Source organism: Nycticebus coucang, chromosome 18 (genome assembly GCF_027406575.1).
Source record: "Nycticebus coucang isolate mNycCou1 chromosome 18, mNycCou1.pri, whole genome shotgun sequence".
In the NCBI taxonomy this organism is placed as follows: domain Eukaryota; kingdom Metazoa; phylum Chordata; class Mammalia; order Primates; family Lorisidae; genus Nycticebus; species Nycticebus coucang.
In genome coordinates, this window is record NC_069797.1 from 11,794,613 (window position 1) to 11,812,733 (window position 18,121).

The 18,121-nt window shown below is 57.9% G+C and overlaps 1 protein-coding gene across 3 annotated transcripts; it reads right to left on the reverse strand.

The window, feature by feature from the left end:
• Positions 1 to 65: 65 nt before the first annotated feature.
• LLGL1 (LLGL scribble cell polarity complex component 1) lies at positions 66 to 17,042 on the reverse strand. Of its 3 annotated transcripts, none has more exons than XM_053569171.1 (23): positions 16,778 to 17,039; positions 13,622 to 13,719; positions 11,577 to 11,658; positions 11,351 to 11,481; positions 10,258 to 10,416; positions 10,018 to 10,180; positions 9,795 to 9,930; positions 9,482 to 9,536; positions 9,198 to 9,352; positions 8,894 to 9,117; positions 8,711 to 8,778; positions 7,418 to 7,571; positions 7,237 to 7,341; positions 6,394 to 6,686; positions 5,967 to 6,114; positions 5,627 to 5,795; positions 3,275 to 3,570; positions 2,191 to 2,455; positions 1,931 to 2,045; positions 1,637 to 1,749; positions 1,254 to 1,374; positions 1,065 to 1,144; positions 66 to 405 (listed from the first exon to the last, which is right to left on the reverse strand). In XM_053569171.1, the coding sequence occupies exons 1-22, from the start codon at positions 16,856 to 16,858 to the stop codon at positions 1,066 to 1,068; spliced, it is 3,210 nt and encodes a 1,069-aa protein (XP_053425146.1). In that variant the 5' UTR covers positions 16,859 to 17,039; the 3' UTR covers positions 66 to 405; position 1,065. The 3 variants fall into 3 exon arrangements, with proteins under 3 accessions (XP_053425146.1, XP_053425148.1, XP_053425149.1); XM_053569173.1 differs by having other exon boundaries at positions 5,627 to 5,780; positions 16,778 to 17,033; XM_053569174.1 differs by lacking the exons at positions 11,577 to 11,658; positions 13,622 to 13,719 and having other exon boundaries at positions 16,778 to 17,042.
• Positions 17,043 to 18,121: the final 1,079 nt, after the last annotated feature.

Below are 18,121 nucleotides of genomic sequence, written 5' to 3' on the forward strand. Positions count from 1 at the left end.
TCGTGGGTGCCCAGCAGGGTTCCCAGTCACATCCATGCACACATGTGCACTCTGCACAGGCCAGGGGGTGGTCCAGGAGCAAGTACCAAAATAGTTTTAGAAATGACTGTCCCACTCAGGCGTTAGAAAAATACTCTTTGCAAGGGAGTGGGGAAGGACGGTGTGGAGTGGGAGGTGGCACAGGATGCTGGGCCCCGTCTGTACTCTCCCCAAGCAGCAGCTCCCAGGGCAACCAACTGCCTATAGGATTCAGACTTCCGGTCAAGTCCTGGGCCAGTACTGCCCTGAGACCAGGATTAGCAGGGACAGGATGGCAGGTCCCACTGGAACCCACAGGTTAGCAGGTGTGGGTTTATGTTAAGGGGCCAAGCAGGGCAGGTGGTACTTGTGGTAGCTCTGGCCTTCCTAGGAGAGGGAAAAAAGAGGGGTGAAGAGGTGAGGGAGACCCAGAGGCAGGCCTAAGCTCTTCAGTGACAGCCTGAGGCAGACTTGCTGAGCTGCTCTGAGTGTCCAAGTGCAGGACCACACACAACCCACTAAGACCAGCAAGGGCACCAAAGAAGCTGTCTCTGCCCAGTGCAGGGTGCGGCTGTGGCTTCTGGTCATGTGGATGGAGGCACAAGGCAACCAATAGGGTGGGCAGATTCCCATCTAGGTGGGAATCCAAACCGAAACTCGGCCAGGAACAAGTCAGCCTCTGCCTGGGCTCAACGGCAGGACCCAGCCTTATGTACTCAGCGATCTCACATGGGAAATGGACTGGCCAAACCAGTCCCCAAACCCCAAACTGCTGCCTCTAAGTCGTTTAATCTGGTCTTGTTCCAACTACCACCATGACATGCAACAGTGGGTGGGCCAGCCCTACTTCCTAATACCTGACTACAAGACCTGCTGTGTGAGCCCCTGAAGCCCCACCTGGGACACCCTATCCCATGTAAGGCAGCCAGACTACAGGGAGTGCTGACATTCCAGGTACAAGGCCAGAGTGTAGGGGCAGATCCTGTGGAGTGGACACTGCTGAGGAGTAAGGACCAGGGAGACCCAGGGGCTCACTCCTACAGCACCTCATTTGATCAGGATGGCACAGGCCCGGGCCTCATCTTCCACCAGGTTCCTCATATTCTTCTCAGATTCCTCCGAAGAGCTACAGGACGGAGTGGTGATCAGTGAGGGACAGGGGCGCCTCTGGCAGACCTGGGAGGCAGGCTGGGGAGACAGGGCAGCCCTCCCAGGGAACCCTTTGCTGGCCTCACCCCAGGAAATCCTTCACATCTTCCACTGTGACGTCCCCTGTTGTGTCCAGAGTGGTGTCAGCACTGGTGGCTGAGTCAATGGACATTGGTGATAGCGTGGCCTCTGGTGGCTCTGAGGTGTCTGCAGGAAGGAAGTGATGAGTCCCTCCCAACACCCCTCAGCACCCTCTGTACCTGGGGGTCTGGGGCTACAGACCCAAAGGCAGCACACACTTAAGATGTGGTATCAACAACCAAAAGACACATGCTCACCCCTCCGGCCCGGCTTCCAGACTTAGCTCAGCTGCCATTTACAGACACCTGCCTGACACCTGAACCATGTGTGTCTTGCTTCCCTACATAGGACACTGTGGGGCCAGGGCCTGCCTCCATCTCCCCCTTACCAGTTCCCTTGCTGTGGGCTGGACTGGGACTCCCATCACAGCTCTGTGAAGCCAGGATGATGCTTGGAGTCCCATTAGCCTGGCTCAACTTGGGTGATTCTTGGGGTCCGTAGCTGCAGAGATAGGGCCATGATGGGGACCATAGCATGGGCTTTTAGGCTGTAGCACTAGATCCCACCCTGCTACACCAGAGCCCGGGAACAGACAGAAGATACACAATGGGCAGGGCAGAGCTGGGGGGATGAGACCTGGCCCTGACTACAGCCCCCAGGCCAGGGGCTACCCCCTCCACACCTGCCCCGGGTGACATTGCGGGGCCAGCTGATGTCCAGAGAACAGAGCGGCTCTGTGATGTTTCGGGCACTTAGGGAGAAGCGTTCAAATTCTGACGGGGAAATCAGGTAGAAGCCTGGGTACGCAGGAAAAGAGTACAGTTAGGAGACATGACACCAAGCACAGCCCTGTAGCTGGTCCCCTCCCAGAATGCTTTCTGCTGACCACTCCCCACACGGCTCTCCTGGCCCCACTTGGCCCCAACACCCGCCTAGCCTCACCCTGGCCGTGGCGCGTGAAGACACAGGAGGCAATGCCGCTGATGTCCTCCTTCCGGATACACGAGTAGTGTACCTGGGGCCGCAGGCCAGGCACCGAGAAGACGTGGACGTCGCCCAGATTGGTGAGGCAGGCCAGGCAGGTCTCAGCATAGTCCTCACAGGCCACGCTGGCAAACGTGGCCAGTGCCACCTTGCGTACTCGACAGCCCTCATGGGCTGTCAGCTTGAACTTGGTCTTGGCACTCACCTTAGGCAGTGTGAACACCTGGCGGCAGGCGGCCAGTGAACATAGCGCCTAGCCCTGTCCTCACCCTAGGGCCACTAAGCTACTGACCTGCCAGCCCCCACCAGAATCCCTGCAGGCCTCAGCCCCACCTGTGCCCTGGGTCACACTGCCACTCCCCCTTAATAGGCTGGCCATCCCTTCCTGGATCTTCCATGCTTGACCCAGGCTTCAGGCTACACCCCAGAGACCTCCCAGGCCTGTCCTAAGGTTATGTCTGATATCCCCACCTAACCATGAGTTCCTAAAAGACAGACCCCCCCCCCCCCAGGCCCTGGACAGGGTACAGGAGCCTTGCGTAGGACAGTGAAGTAGGAGGGTCTTTTTTTTTTTTTTTGAGACAGAGTCTCACTCTGTCACCCTCAGTAGAGTGCTGTAGCTTCATAGCTCACAACAATCTCCAGCTCTTGGGCTCAAGCTATTTTCTTGTCTCAGCCTCCCAAGCAGCTGGGACTATAGGCGCCCACCACACTGCCTGGCTATTTTTAGAGATAGAGTCTCACTCTTGCTCAAGTTGGTTTCAAACCTGTGAGCTCAGGGCAATCAACCCGCCTCGGCCTCCTAGAGTGCTAGGATTACAGGCATGAGTCACCTTGCCCAACAAGGTAGGAGGGTCTCAGGAAACATCAGAAGGCTGGGGGTTGGGGACATCAGGGTTCTTTTGGGGAGGTCCTCTGCTGGCTTGGAGGTGTTTCCATGGGGCAGGAGGGTCATGGAGGGTCTCAACAGGTGTGGACACAGGCAGGGCAGGGGGTTCTAGAGGGGCCAGTGGTGGGGGGACTCCACAGCCACGTAGCTCACCTTGAACTGCTCTTCAGATGCAATGAGCACAGCATGACCGCCCTGCATGTCTGGCGCCTGCGCCAGGTCCCTCGAGGCCTCGTAGGGCTCAGGTAGCGGGCGGCCACGTCCATCCAGCACAGCAATGGCCACTACGGGTGCCCGGTGCATCAGCTGCACCTCCTTGCCCAGCACAGCCTCCACTGCCCCCTCCGGCCGCTTCTCGCCACAGGCTGCTGCTGATGGCACCTCCAGCGCGTAGGCAAACACGGAGCCCGAGTTGGTGCCTGCCCACATGGTGGGCCCATGGTGGGCCGCTGTGGGGTACGGCTCTGTGAGGAGGGTGCTCCCTGCAGCCTCATCATACACTGCAGGTCCTTCCCACCTCTCCTCCACCTCCACTTCCTGACTGGTGCCCTCCTGTCCACACCTCCCCAGGGACCTTCACCTCATGGCCTGAGACACCAGCTGTACAATGCTGAATCACGTCAGGGCTGGGATGTAGACCTTCTGCAGAGGCACGACCAGCCTCTAGGGCAGCAGCACAGGACGTGAGCAGGCACTCACATAGGACCCTAAGCCCATCTCGGTAAGTGCAGCTCCATCTTTGTCACTCATGCCCCAAACCTAAAGTCCCAGATTCACCTACCCACTGTCCACTAGGCCTGTCGTCAGTCCACAGGGCCCATCTTAGCCCCTCCTTCTTCAGTGTTCCCTGAAAGGCAGCCAGAGTGAGTCTTCAATGCAGAAGACACCAGGGCCAGGGCCAGAAAACCCTCAGCCTGCTCTGCCTGTGTGAAACAAACCTCTGGGGGCGACACTTATTGAAGAATCAGAACTATAACCCCACAGGAGCAGGAGGGGTAGACTTGGAGGTTCTCTACTTTGCACCCCAACAAACTGAGGGACCTACACAATGGCCACAGCTCTGAGGTGAAAAATGACTAAGCAACTCAGCACTGAACACGCCAGACAGGGGCCTGGGCAGCCATGAACCTGAACCCTTCGAACTCCTTGCAGGTATGGTGGAATGAGTTGAAAACCTGGGGTCACAAAAGCCGCATCCAGGTGGTGGGGAAATCTACGAGACCCTTGGCAAATAAATGACATCAGAAAGAAGACCTAAAGCTCCAGCAGGACAGCTCTAAATTAGGGCGAGACATGGGTAGTGTGGCTACTGATGAACTCATGCCTGGGCTTTCATTTCAAAGACCCCATGAGATAAAACAATAGGGTGTGGGGTGGAACAGGCTCAGCAGGTGCGGCGTGAGGGGTAACTGTGCTCCCCTCTCTATTTTAGTGTATGTTTAAAATTCTCTTTTTTCTATTCTTTCTTTCTTTTTTTGAGAAAAAAAAACTCAGACTCAGTCACTCTGGGGTTGAATGCTATGGCATCATAGCTCACAGCAACCTCAAACTCTTGGGCTAAAGTGATTCTCTTGCCTCAGTCTCCCAAGTAGCTGAGACACAGGCACCCACCACAATGCCCAGCTATTACATTGCCTGGCTATTTTTTAGAGACAGGGTCTCACTCTTGCTCAGGCTGGTCTCGAACTCCTGAGCTCAGGCAATCGACCTACCTTGGCCCCCATAGTGCTGGGATTACAGGTGTGAGCCACCGTGCCTGCCCCCCACACACACACTCTTTTTTTGACACAGTCTCACTCTGTCACCCTAGTGTTATGATGTCATAGCTCACAGCAAACCTCAAACGCCTGGGCTCAAGCAATCTTCTTGCCTCCGGCCTCTTGAGTAGCTGAGACTACCAGCACCTGCCACTATGGCTGGCTTATTTTCTATTTTTAGAAGAGATGGGGTCTCACTCTTGCTCAACCTGGTCTCAAGTTCCTGAACCCAAACAATCTACCTGCCTTGGCCTCCCAGAGTGCTAAAATTACAGGCATGAGCCACAGTACCAGCATCCCCCCCCTCTTTTTTTTTTGCCCCAAAGAAGAGTAAAATTCTCCATTATGCAAGTTAAAAAACAATCAGTGACTCCATCAACAGACCCTTTCTAAGCCACCCAGAGTCAAAGACTGGTCCTCAACATAGGGACACCTATAGTGCCTCCCTCAGTTGCCTCCAAGGCACTCACTCAGTCTACTCCAGTCATGAGCTGGGCAGCTCCCCACACACATGCCCACTGTGGGGTATGGGCCTGTGAGGCTCCCGGCTCCCTGTCACCCCTAGGCCTTGGGCTCCCCCTTCTGGCTCACTCACCAACCCCTCACTGTTGGTCCCCCACTAACTTTAGTGGGACTGTGGGCGGCCCAGCACATAGGAGGTGCCCATTGGTACTTCTGAACCTCCCAAACCCACTTCCTAGATGACCAACTGAGGCTACCTCCCCATCCCACCCTGTCCATTCCTCACCATCCCGAAGGAACGTGTCAGCAAAGTAGAGGCAGCGCACAACACCCGAAAGGGAGTCATCAGCAGAGCGGGGCTCGATGCGGCGCTGCACGGGCGTCATCTCCACGTCGTGGGGGCAGGTTTGCTCGGCCAGCTGTGCGTTGGCCTCCTGCAACTGTGGGGGGTGGGACTTCAAACCCCATCCCCCACACTGCAGCTGCTCACCATGCCTGGTGCCCCACATCCCATTACTGTCCCTCCCAAGAGCCAAGGGACTGTGGGGGAGTGGCAAGTGAGGTGAGCAGCCTCCAAGATCCCTAGCCGGTCCAGGATACAGCTACCTGCAGCCTGACCCGCTCACCTTGCTACTGGCAGTAGTAGCCCGCTTCTTCCCAGAGACACGGCTCTTGCGTATGCGCCGGAAAGACTGGCGCAGTGACTTCTTGAGTGACTTCACACGGGAGAGCGGCCCCTCCATGGCCAGGGAGTCGTTGGGATGAAGGGTGCACCTGCAGATAGGCAGCAGCTGGTTGTACTACGGAGCAGCCTCCTGGGGCAGCAGCTGTTCCTGTTGAAGCCAAAGCCCCCACCCCATGGGCCCTGTAGCCAGTGGTACTTAGAACACCCTTATGGAGCTGCCAGGCTATTACTCATCAGGTGATGGAGGTGACAGGGGCTATAAAAATCACCCCAACTTTGCCAAAACAAATTTTACAGGGTGAAACAGAGGCCTGGACCCCATTTCACAAATCAGCTCCAGCTGCCCACAACCCCACCTCCACACACACCTGGCCAGCACAGGGCTCTTGCACTGGTAGTCGAAGACACCAAAGCCATGACTGGTGCCAAAGGCCACAAGGCTCCACTCGGTGTGGAGTGTGACAGCAGTGACAGCGGCTGGCGGCAGGCACTGTACCAGCACTCGAGGCTGGAAGCCAGCAGCCCAAGGCAATGGTCCTGTGCGTGGACTCAGCCGCTCATGGCCCTTCCATGTGAAGCCCTCACGGTCCTGGAGGAGGTCCACGCTGGCCACACTGACTGCATGCTCCGATGGCATGTCACTGAGCTCTAGCATCAGCACCTGAGCCCAAAGTCAAGGCAGAGGGAGGGGTCACACAAAGGAGGGAGCCACCCTGGACCCACCTTAGCCTGCAGCTTCTGAAACAGCCCCAGCCACTGACCAGAGCTGTTCTCAGTTCATCCCCAAAACAGGAACTGACTGAACACTCCCTGCACAACAAGGCCTTTGCTGAGCAACACGGAATACAGTGGTTACCAAGATCCACTAGCCCTGCCGCACTAGAACTAAGCACCCATCCTTTTGTGAGCCGGTCTTCCATTTAGGAATAAGCACACATTCTGTACCATCTGTATATAATGTGAGTACCAGGAGCAGGTGACCTATGTTGTTGCCTCTGTCCCCAACTCTTCGTGGTTCCCCTAGCCAGAGTCTGACTCAAAGTCCCCAGTGATGGGCCCACTTCCCATCTTTCCTCGTCCCTTATGGAGCCCCATTCCTGCCTCTGGGCTTCAGCCTGTGGCAGTCCCTCTACTCCTCCATCAGACTCCCCAGTTCAGGCCACCTTCTCCAGACATCCCTGACCCCTGACCCAGGGCATACACAGACCTACCTGGCCTGCAGTGCCAGCCACCACCATCTGGGCTGTGTACTTGCAGAGTGCGACCTTCTGTACACCGAGCCGGGGATCATCACTGTAGGGGTCAAAACAACCCACCTGGGGAGATGGGATGGGGTGATGACACTGGGAAGAGCTGGGACCAGCTCCTCAGGGCTAGGGGAGAGGGGTCCACCTTGCGGAAGGGGGGCCAGTCATCCTCTGCAGCCTGGGCCAGGCTATCAGCATGCTCACAGTCCGTCTGGAAGAGGCCAGCAGTGCTCAGCTTGTAGAGTGGCCGCAGTGCCACACCTGAAGCGTCCCAGAACCGTACAGTACCGTCCTCGTGGCTGCAGGGACGGCAGGCATCAGGGCTACCCCCTGGGTCCTTGGGTGGCTTGCACACCCTCCCATCCACTCATATAATGGCCACTGACACCTACTATAGATGCCAAACACTGAGCAAATCCTACTGTATGCAACAGTTGACATGTACTATATAGGAGAAACACATGCTAAGCACCTGTTGTACGCTAGGTCACATGTACCACACACAACTAAGTCCTTCAAATATGGTGGGGAAGGTGTGGAAATGACCAGCCTGATGAGCAGGATATGGCAGAGAGGGACACCAGAGGAAAGAGGACCATGAAGGTTCTGTCCCCATTGGGACACTCAGGAAAAGGAATTAGGAGGCAGTCACAGAGCAGAGCACGATGCATCCCAGGAGGAGAAGCCAGCTGGGGTGGGAGGAGGCCACATAAGCAGAGCAGCAGGAAGACTGTGGAGGCCGGGAGGAAGCAGGGAGGGAGTGGAGGGGGAGGAATAACAAATCTAGGGCACAGCCTCGGGGCATAGATGCAGAGCCCAAGCGGGGTCCCTCGGTGCTGGTGGGACCCCCAGACAAAGTAAGAGAGGGTGGCGAGCCTGCGGGGCTGGCTGGGACCCAATCTGGCAGTCCTGAGAGCGAGAGCAAGCTATCAAGCAGGGAAGGGCACGGTAGAGTCAGAGGCTTGAGGGTCTGGGCACAGGAAGGAGGGAGAGGCAGGGCAGGAACTCAGAGTCTGAGTCACTGGGCACGTCAGCGCCCGCCAGGCCTAGGTCGAGCTCTCCAGCACCTGCCCTGGGCAGCTCACCGTGGGCCAGCCCAGATTTTCCAGTCCCAGGGCAGGCAGGCCAGATGGGTGGAGCCCTAGGGTTTGCTGGAGTTCAATTCCAGGCCAAAAGGCAGAGCAGCACAGGGCTTCAAGCCAGGGTCTACAGAGGTTTTATCCCAATCCACTCTTGGCAAGGGGGACAACCCAGTCCCACCAAGGGCCATGCCTGAATTTCCTGGCACCCAACATCCATCATCCCCAGGATGTAGGCACAGCAGGTGCAAGGCCTCACTTACCTCCTGCACATGCACCACACAGCCGTGTCTCAGGTGCAGGAACCCACTCACCTCCTGCACACACGCACACATACCACACAGCTGTGTCTGCCTTACCCCGTCAGCAGCAGCCCCCGCTGTGGTGGCTCCTGGGCCAGGTTCCGGCCCCCAGTGATGGGCCAACTCTGGGAGAGGGTGGCAAAGATGTGCACACGCGGTCAGGAGCAGGGTCTTTTCCTCCTCACCCCTGGCATGGCACATTCTGACCTCCTCTAGGAACATCCCCCCACCCACACACACCGAGGTGCTGGAGGCAGGCTGGGGGCTTTGCTGCTCGCCAGCACTCATGATGCGGGCCCACAGCTTGGTGGGGACATTGGCAACGTGGGCAGAGCAGGTAATAGCAGACGAGTGCAGCGGGGCCAGGTATGGGGCAGGAACAACCGGCCAACCAGGCGTCTGAAGATCAAGCACCACCAGCTCCTCTTCAAGCAGCACAGCCAAGGCCTGGGGATCATCAAATTCTGTACAGGGGGCAGATAGGGTGAGCACAGCCACAGGTGACACAGGGCGCCAGGTGGGGTTGGCAGGGCAGGGCACACACCATCCTCAGGCTGCATGCTGTGCACTGTGAAGAAGTCGATGATGCGAGAAGTGAAGTCCAGTGTCACCAGCGTCTCAGCTCGCAACACACTCACACAATGGCGGTCACCATAGCTGGCACGTGGCATGCCACCACTGAAGATGATAAAGTGGCCCCTGTGTGCAGAAGGGGCATGTGAGCCACAGCTGGACCTGGAGCACATGCAGCAGGACCCAGGAAGAGCTCACCCTTCCAGCCTCCCAGCCAGACCTGACCCACACCAGACACCTGCCCTCTCCACCTACCCAGATTCACAGTTCCGCCACAGAATCTTGTTGATGGCCTTGCAGGGAAAGGGGCCTGGGAGGTGAGATGGCATCAGACTGGACTCGCTGGCAGCTCTCACCACTCCTCCCATTCTTGCTCTGCCCTCCACTGCTCTCTTCCTCCCAGCTGCTTCCTGCCTCCTCCAAGGGGAAGGCCCACTGCCCCCAACCACACCCCCCCAGGGGAGTCAGCCCTTTGCAGATCTCGCTCAGCTCAGTGGTGCCCCCCCCCCACTAAGGTCAGGTGGTCCTCCCATCCCCACCATCCAGCTCAGGCCTTCTCAGCACTCACCATAGGGCGTGGTGGCTACTGTGGGCTGCAGTGTCAGGGATCTGCCAGCATCTGCGGACCAGACAGCATAGCTGCCGTCGCTATGCGAGCTAACCACAGTGCTGCCGTTACGTCCCCAGCACAGACTCTCCAGTTGCTGTGGGCAGGCAGGGCAGAAGGGCGTGAGCCTCAGGGGTATGTGCAGGGCATCCAAGTTGAGGGGGCACAGGCCTCACCCACATACCTGGTTCCCTAGGAAGACATGGTCTACACACCGCGCAGCCTGGTCCCAGATGACAAGCAGGCCCCGGCTATAGCCAATGAGAACCTTGGTGGGGTCCCGCAGGTGTCCCTGGAGTGATTCCACAGGGCCTAGTGACTTCCCACACCGGTAGTCATCCGGCAAGCTGTAGAGGAAGCTCAGGTGAGCTGGCAGAACTTCCTGGGCACACACCTGGCACTGGGAAGCCAGCCTGCCTCTCACCTGCATAGAACCTCGTCTGGGCCAAGGGTCTGCCCCTCATGCAACATCAGGGTGGTGACATCCAGGAAGAAGACACTGCCACCCTCAGTGCCCAGGGCTGCCGTGTCACCAGCAGCCATCAGCAAGACCACAGTGACACGGGTGAGGCTAGGCGGGGCACTGCAGGGAAGGACAGGAAGGAGATGAGGGTGTTAGCCCGTCTACCTGCTGAGGGTATGGAGGGGGCTAGCACATCACCAGCCCCACCATACTTGCTGGGGCCTACTTAAGAAGCCGCCAGGAAGGGGACGTGTGTTGTAATTAGCCTGCTCAATTATTCATCAGGATGTCAGCAGGGAGAGGGATAAAATTAGGTTTCCCAAGTACTGGAGACTGGGCTCTCAGCTCCTCCCACCCACCAGGAGAAACCAGGGCATGGCCCAGGTTAGGACCAAGAGCTCCAGAACAGACAAGGCCTGAGTCCTGCTCCCAGCTCTCTGGATGTCTCCTGACTTTGCAAGAAGGCCCTAGATCACCACTGCCTGCAGAGGCTGGGAGGCCCCAGCAATCCACCCTGGGTTAGGACTCCCCCATTCCAGCCCAGGGCTAGGGAGGGACTGGTCCCTATACTCTGACCCAGGGATCCAGTTCCACTTGGTCTGCCACCTCGCCAAGCACAGCCCATGGGACCTTCCATGACTCTAAACCTGCCCTCTCATCTGTGCACAAAATGGCCCGCCTCCCACCTCCAACTCCAAGGGTCAGGGAACCCTTGTTGATGTCAGCTCAACTTAGACTCTGCCCCAAGTTCCCAGACACGCCCATCATTGCAGGGAGTGCATCCTCAGGTCCGAAGATCCTGGCATGTATGACATGTATCTCCTGGGGCTCACACCATTAGTTACCTGCTCACCTTAGACTCAGCCCAAACCTCCCATGGAACCTCAAAGGTTCATAAAGCACACCTCACTCAACTGCAGTCCAACTGCTACAGCCTGGAAACCAGGCCTGAACTACAGGCCCCGCCACTGTAACTTTGCATGGCCAGCTTGTACAGCACTGCCCCCACAGAATGCCCCTGCCCAGCGGTTGCCCCACCAATGTCCTCTTATACCTGGCACCATCAAAGCCAAGCCGGCCAGGCAGCTGGAATCTGAGTGCTTCCTCCAGGTGGGCACAGCCGTTCTGGTGGACGATCTCCCAGAGATGCAGGCTGCTGTCATCCAGCAGGGTCAGAAGGCGGCCCTGTAGGTGAACAGAGGCAAAAATTGGGCTGGCCTGGGAGTGGGGGAGGGGTCACGGTGGCTACAGGAGCTGGTGGGTGGGTAGCAGAGGCTCACCTGGCCTGGCAGGAAGTGCACCTGTGTGACAGTGGCTGTATCATGGTGCAGGCCTGTGAACTCTACCCCGGGTGCACCGTAGCTGAAGATGACAGGTCAAGGGCAGAAACACGCAGGCACAGACTGGGAAAGCACAGCAAGGGAAACCCCTGGACTGTTCCAATGGGCCTAGGCCCAGGCCCAGACATCCAGGTGTCATCCCACCCCAGTATCAGTGTACAAGCCAGGTGCTGCTATGTATGGGACCTTCACTTCATTATCTGTAAAATGAGCTAGGGACTCCCACCTCAGAGGGCTGCTATCGATGAAGTGAGAATAAAAGCACACCCGGCACACCAGGCCCATTGCACTGCTGGGCTCCACTCCACTGCAGCCATGTGGGCCTTGAGGGAAGGAGCCAGGTGGCCCAGAGAAGCAAGGCCTGGCCCTGACAAGGAAGCCAAGGACAGGGGAGAGTCCAAGTGGCCTCTACCCAAAGCTTTAGGCCAAACTCCAGCCGTGGACAAGGAAAGCAATCCTCCCCCAAGGCAGGTAGCCAACAATTCCCACTGTGAGGGAGGAGTGAAGCCACCTTGCCCATTTTACAGATGAGCATACACAGGCTTGGAGAGGTTGGGGGACCTGCCTGAAATGCCCAGGGCCAGTGGCAGAGTCACATTAACTCCAGGGTTGACTGTGGAAGGAAGAGCCTGAGTTGGCCCCAGGATGGAGGGGCTGGGAGGGACCAGCCACGTTGCCCCAGTGACAACACAGGAGCTGTTGCTTGGAGCTTGAGCTGAGATTCCCTGCAGGAGCCTGGCCAGGAACTCAGAAGACAGGACAAAAGAGGGGACAGGAGCAGCTGGGCGGGAACCAGGTCGTTGTCAAGGAGATGCTCAGCCTTGCAGGGGGAGGGGCAGCTTCTGGTGACCAGGGCTGGCCCTCTCTAGCCTCAGTTTCCCAATCCCAGAAACCCCAGGCTGTGGTCATTTGGGGGAAGGAAAGAAGGAAAGGGGGGCCCTGCTCTCTGAGGCTGTTTCCTCATCTACACTCCAGATTGTGAGCCCAAGGAGCAAGTGTAGGAGAGACCCCAACACAGGAGGGAGCATGTACCCATGAAGACAAGGCCAGCACAGCACCCAGGAGGAGTGTGGGGGCAGTAGGCCAGAAAGTTCTGCTGATACCCACGCCTGCCTCACCCCCACTGGTGCCTCGCAGGCCCATGGGAGAGGAAAGAACGTCCCGCCCCAGCTGCACAGCCTAGAGAGGCCCAAAGAGCACAAACCACAGGGCCACCTCTGCCTGGCCAGCGTCCCCAGCCCTGGGGTGAGGAGACCCTCACCCCGTGCCCTCCCTGTTCCAAGCACTGACTCATTTTCTGCTAACCAATGTCTGCAACCAGGCTACTGAGACACATGCCATGCCAAGAGGGGGAGGCTGGCATCCTTACCAAGCAGCTACCAGTCAGGCCCTGCACCTCTGTTTACCTGGGAGCAGTTGGGGTGGGATACTCTGGGACAGGCAAGAAGGCGTTCAGCTGCCTGGTCGCCCCCACCCCCACCCCAGGCCTATAGGGAAAATGCCTGCTTTGTGCAGCTCACACGGCCCATTGTGCATCCGCCAGGATCCAGGTGGGGGCCGTGCTGCATTTACCATGCTGAGCCTGGCACTGCCCCTAGCCCCCTTGGCCAAACACACGTCTTCACATTCATCCACATGTGCACACTGCGTTCACTGGTTCAGCCATCACCCTCAGTGGGTACCACGGCCCAGGCCCCTGGCCCGGCCTCACTAGTCCCAGTTGCTGGGACAATGGCAGGGTCACCTAGGTAACTGGCTGGCTGAAATGCAAAACAGCTGTGGCCACTACACAGTGAATGCTCCATCACCCTGTCTCCCAGTGAAAGGACCCCATCATCTCTGTGCGGAGTCATCCCAGGTGCAAGAGCTGGGCCAACCTCCAAGATCCCAGCTCTTGCTGCAGCCTCCTTAGAGGCACCCTCTGCTGCCTCGCTGAGCTCCCGAGCTGGGCATCCGCCCTGCACACTGATGACTGCAAAGGATACATCTTGACGCCCCCAGACCTAGTGCCAATAGCCATGATGCGAAGTTCAGGGTCAAAGGCCAGGGCGCTGGGCTGGTTGGGGAAGCCATGCTCCACGGTCTGCAGGGAGAGGAAGGCAAGGCTGTGGAGGTGCACAGCCCATGCATAGCTGACTCTGTCCACCTGGGGGCCCAGTCCAAGGCAGCCTCCAGGCTCTGCTGCTAACACACTGGGGCAGGAGCCAGGTCCGCCTGTTCTCTGTGACTCAGTATACTATGCAATGAGTGTGGCACCTCTAGTCAGTGAGAAAGTGGCTGAGCAATGTGTGTCCCTATGACTCTCTACTGCTTGTGCACGGCCCACTAAGGCCCTCCCCTTGCCAAGTCCCCATTCCCTTCAATGCCTGCGTGGATACCAGTGAGTACAGGCTCTAGCAACAAACAGGGAAAGCAAGGCTTGCAGAGGGGCAGCCATTGTGGAAGACCCCACCTGCCCCAGGGGGGTCCTAGAGGCACAGACTGAAGCCTGGTAAGAAGCCATGCTGCCTGGGGTCCCATGTGAAGTCCAGGGCACCCCCCAAAAACAGGCTGAATATTGAGTTCTGAGGTGAAGGGGCAACACCCAGGATCAGTTGGGCAGAGGATCTTGACTCCCTCAGAGACAAGGAGGCTCAGACCCAAAGAGAGAAGGTGTCACCTATCTCCCCACAGTTGGGCAACAGGATGCCATGCCAGTGGGGATGGTGTTAGGGGGCTCATGCACCAGGGTGTCAACAGAACAGTCTCCTACCTGCTCCTCTGCTCCTGGCGAGGCCAGTCCCAGAGGTCTGTGGCCCCCGTCCCCACCGGCCAGGTGCTTCCCCACACTTCTTCCTTTAGCTGGGCTATGCTCCCCCACTCAAGGAGTTCCTACTTATCCCCCAAGGCCTGGCTGGAGGGCCCTCCATAGGGAGCCTGCACACCTATGAAGAACACCCATGTGTGCGACCTCAAAGACACACACGTTTTTAAGAACCCTCTCTGGACATGTCTCCCACTGTGCCCCCCTAGCTTACTTGATTCCAGCCCCAAAAGTGTTTTGCTCTCCTCGGACTCACTGGGCAGCTCTGGCCTCAGAGCTTTTGCATCTACTGTTTCGCTGCCTGGACGGCCTCACCCAGCACTCCCATGGCCGGCTCCTTGCAGTGCTCAGGGGCCACGGCAGAGACACCTCCCTAAAAGCAGCCTTGGCTGTGTGCAGCAGCCCTCCCTGCCACACCCCCACACCCTCTCTCTGCTTTATTTTACCCATAGCACTGGCTGCCATCCGAACTACAACACAGTCTACTTCATCTCCCTCACTAGCACATCAGCCTCCTATGAAGAAATAATTTGTCCCTCTGGGTCACTGCTGTGTCCCAGCACACATAGCTGGGGCTCAGTATCAGTGCACATTCCACAGGCTACTTGTGAGCTAGGCTGGGATTTGACCCCAAAGCTCAGAGTCCAAAGTCCATGCTCATTCCTGACCTGCTTCCTTCCCACCAGTCTCAGGAATCTGAGCCTATTCCCCAAGGATCACCTACCACCCCCTTTGGTGATCAAGCCCTTTCCCCAAGACCACCACTGCTAATCCACTCAGAAGAGGGCCACACACATCCTCCTCAGGGGAGGAGGGTGAACTTCACCTCCATCTGCCTCCAGCTGCTACTGTACTCCCCAATTCACTAGCTGAAGAGGTGACATTTCACCCTAGGACTGTCCCCCACTTCCTGGGAAGGGCCCTTCTCCTCTCACCTCACAGAGGCTGCCCTCATAGCTACCCCAGCACAGGAAGAGGCACTGCTCAGGGGCCCATAAGCACCAATCTCTCCTCTGGGACCTTCTCAAGCCCCTAGCAGGTTCTCAGCCACCAAGTCTAGGAGGCCTGGCAGCAGCCCTCCATCCCTCCAATCACTTTCACTTCAGACCCTGGACCTCTGCAGAGAAGCCAGAGCCTGCCATGAGAGGTTCCAGTGTTTTGGCCATTTCAAGACCAGCTGTCCCAGAGCTTCCTCCATGCCAAGACACTTTCATAGCAGCCCAGGGCAAGTGCCATGAAATTAGCTCAAGACTACAGTAGCTCTTCCAAAAATCCCTGCTCCTCAAGACACTGACAGAGGAACTCAAGGAAGACAAGGTGGCCCTGCTTGCCCTGTGACTTTGGGCAAGTCATCACCCCCTTTCTGCCCTCAATTTTCTCACCTGTATGATGGAGATATTGACTCTACTCTCAAAAAGCAGTGAAAGGCTCTACCATCACCAGGAATTAGCAAGGAATGGGCTGGAGCCCCAATCGAACACACATCAGTGCAGGGGAAGTAGGAGCTGAGGCAGCCCCCGTCCCATGACTCCTCCTGCCCCACCCAGGGGGGGAAAAAAAAAGTCTTCTACCCCTGTCAGCTGCCCCATGTGGCTTAGGAAGCCAGAGCCCATAGCAGGGAGGAAAGAGTGGCTCCATTTCATAGCTAAGAAAACTGAGGCCCCACAATCGGAGGCGCAGTTGAGTACCCAGCCAGACGAGTCTCCGGGACCTGGGGTCCCCGGCAAAGCAGGGCAAGGCACAGTCTGGAACAGTGGGGGAAGGGAGCAGAGACTCTTAGAAGACATTTCCCAGACCCAGACCCAGACCCCACTTCTCTGGCCTGCCTGGGTGCGAAAGCAAAACAAATGGAGACCACGACTCCCCCAAATGCCCAAAGAAAAAGGAAAAAGAGTGAGAAACAGATCCGGGGAGAGACAGAGAAATGTGAGCAGAGAAGTAAAAAGGGTGAGAAAAAGAGAAGATATACAGGGACAGAGGCAGAGAAACACGCAGGCACAGACTGAGAGGGAGACGGTCAAAGACGGAGAGCGCGGCAGAGACCCAGAAAGATGCAGAGTCAAACAGAGACCCAGGTAGGCAGAGACGTGCAGAGCTAGGGCCAGTGCGGGCCGCAGAAACACAGCGAGCAGACGCGGAAAGTCAGCCAGAGACCCAGACCCATCTAGAGTCTGAGCGGAGGAGGGAGGACGTGAGGAGTGGGGCCCGCTGAGGGGGAGCCGGGCTCGCCCAGAGCCCCTTGCGCCAGCCGGGCGCCCCCTCCCCCCGAGCCCGACGTGGCTCGGGCCCCAGGTCCCCAGCCCGCCCCAGCCCGCCCCAGCCCGGGCCGCCACCGCACCTTGTTGAAGGCGAAGAGCTCCTGCTTGAGCTTCTCGCGCTGCGGGTCGGCGCCTTGCCGCCGGAACCGAAACTTCATCATCTTGCTCCTGGCTGCCGGCGCCGCGCCCGCCGCCGCCGCCCGCAGGATGAGCCGCGCGGCCCCGCTGGTCCTGAAGCGCGGGCGGGGCGCCAGGAGGCCGGGCGCGGGCGCGCGGGCAGAGCCTGCACAGGGGTGGACGCGGGGCGCGACAGACGCGCTGCCTGACCAATGAGGGAGCCAGCCGTGCCGCCCGCCCGGTCCCAGCCGGCCAGACAATGGGGCAGGGCAGGGTGCCCGGGCTCGACCGGGCTCGCCAAGGGACGCCCGCCGAGCATGCGCCGTGGCGTGGGGCCTGCCGGGACTTGTAGTCCGCGAGTCAGAGTTTCAGCGTGGGCGGCTGAGGAGGACACTCTTGGGAGGGAGATGGTTCATATTCCTGGGCTTGGAGGAGGCTTTTTCCCACTTCAAAGAGCGAGATACATGCACATTTGTTTTTGCAGAGTCTTAGTTTGTCGCTCTTGGTAGAGTACTGTGGCGTCACAGCTCACAGCAACCTCAAACTCTTGGGCTCAAGCCATCCTCCTGCCTCAGCCTCCGGAGTACCTGGGACTACAGGCGCCCGCCAGCATTCCCGACTATTAAAAATATATTCAGGGGCGGCGCCTGTGGCTCAGTGAGTAGGGCGCCGGCCCCATATGCCGAGGGTGGCGGGTTCGGACCCAGCCCCGGCCAAACTGCAACCAAAAAATGGCCGGGCGTTGTGGCGGGCACCTGTAGTCCCAGCTGCTCGGGAGGCTGAGGCAAGATAATCGCTTAAGCCCAAGAGTTAGAGGTTGCTGTGAGCCGTGTGAGGCCACGGCACTCTACCCGAGGGTGGTACAGTGAGACTCTGTCTCTACAAAAAAAAAAAATATATATATATATGTGCAAGCCCAGCCCCGGCCAAAAAAAAAGAGAGAGAGAGAAAAGACAAATAGTCCAGAAAGGGTTGCAAAGCATTTTCTTTAAAAAAAGAAAGGAAGGAAGGAAGAAAGAAAGAAAAGAAAAGAAAGAAATCATGGGCGGCGCCTGTGGCTCAGTCGGTAAGGCGCCGGCCCCATATACCGAGAATAGCCGGGCGTTGTGGCGGGCGCCTGTAGTCCCAGCTACTCGGGAGGCGGAGGCAGGAGAATCGCCTAAGCCCAGGAGTTGGAGGTTGCTGTGAGCTGTGTGAGGCCACAGCACTCTACCAAGGGCCATAAAGTGAGACTCTGTCTCTACACACACACAAAAAAGAAAGAAATCGTTTTTCTATTTTTAGTAGAGATGGGTCTTGCTCTTGCT

Bases quoted from the DNA above. Each gene is read 5' to 3' on its own strand.
- LLGL1 (XM_053569171.1), bottom strand. From the start codon at position 16,858: ATGATGAAGTTTCGGTTCCGGCGGCAAGGCGCCGACCCGCAGCGCGAG. The intron at 10,417-11,350 runs GTATAAGAGGAC...CCTTCCCTGCAG, and splicing joins CTTGGCTTTGATGGTGCCAG to TGCCCCGCCTAGCCTCACCC. The intron at 7,342-7,417 runs GTGGACCCCTCT...CCATCTCCCCAG, and splicing joins ACTGGCCCCCCTTCCGCAAG to GTGGGTTGTTTTGACCCCTA.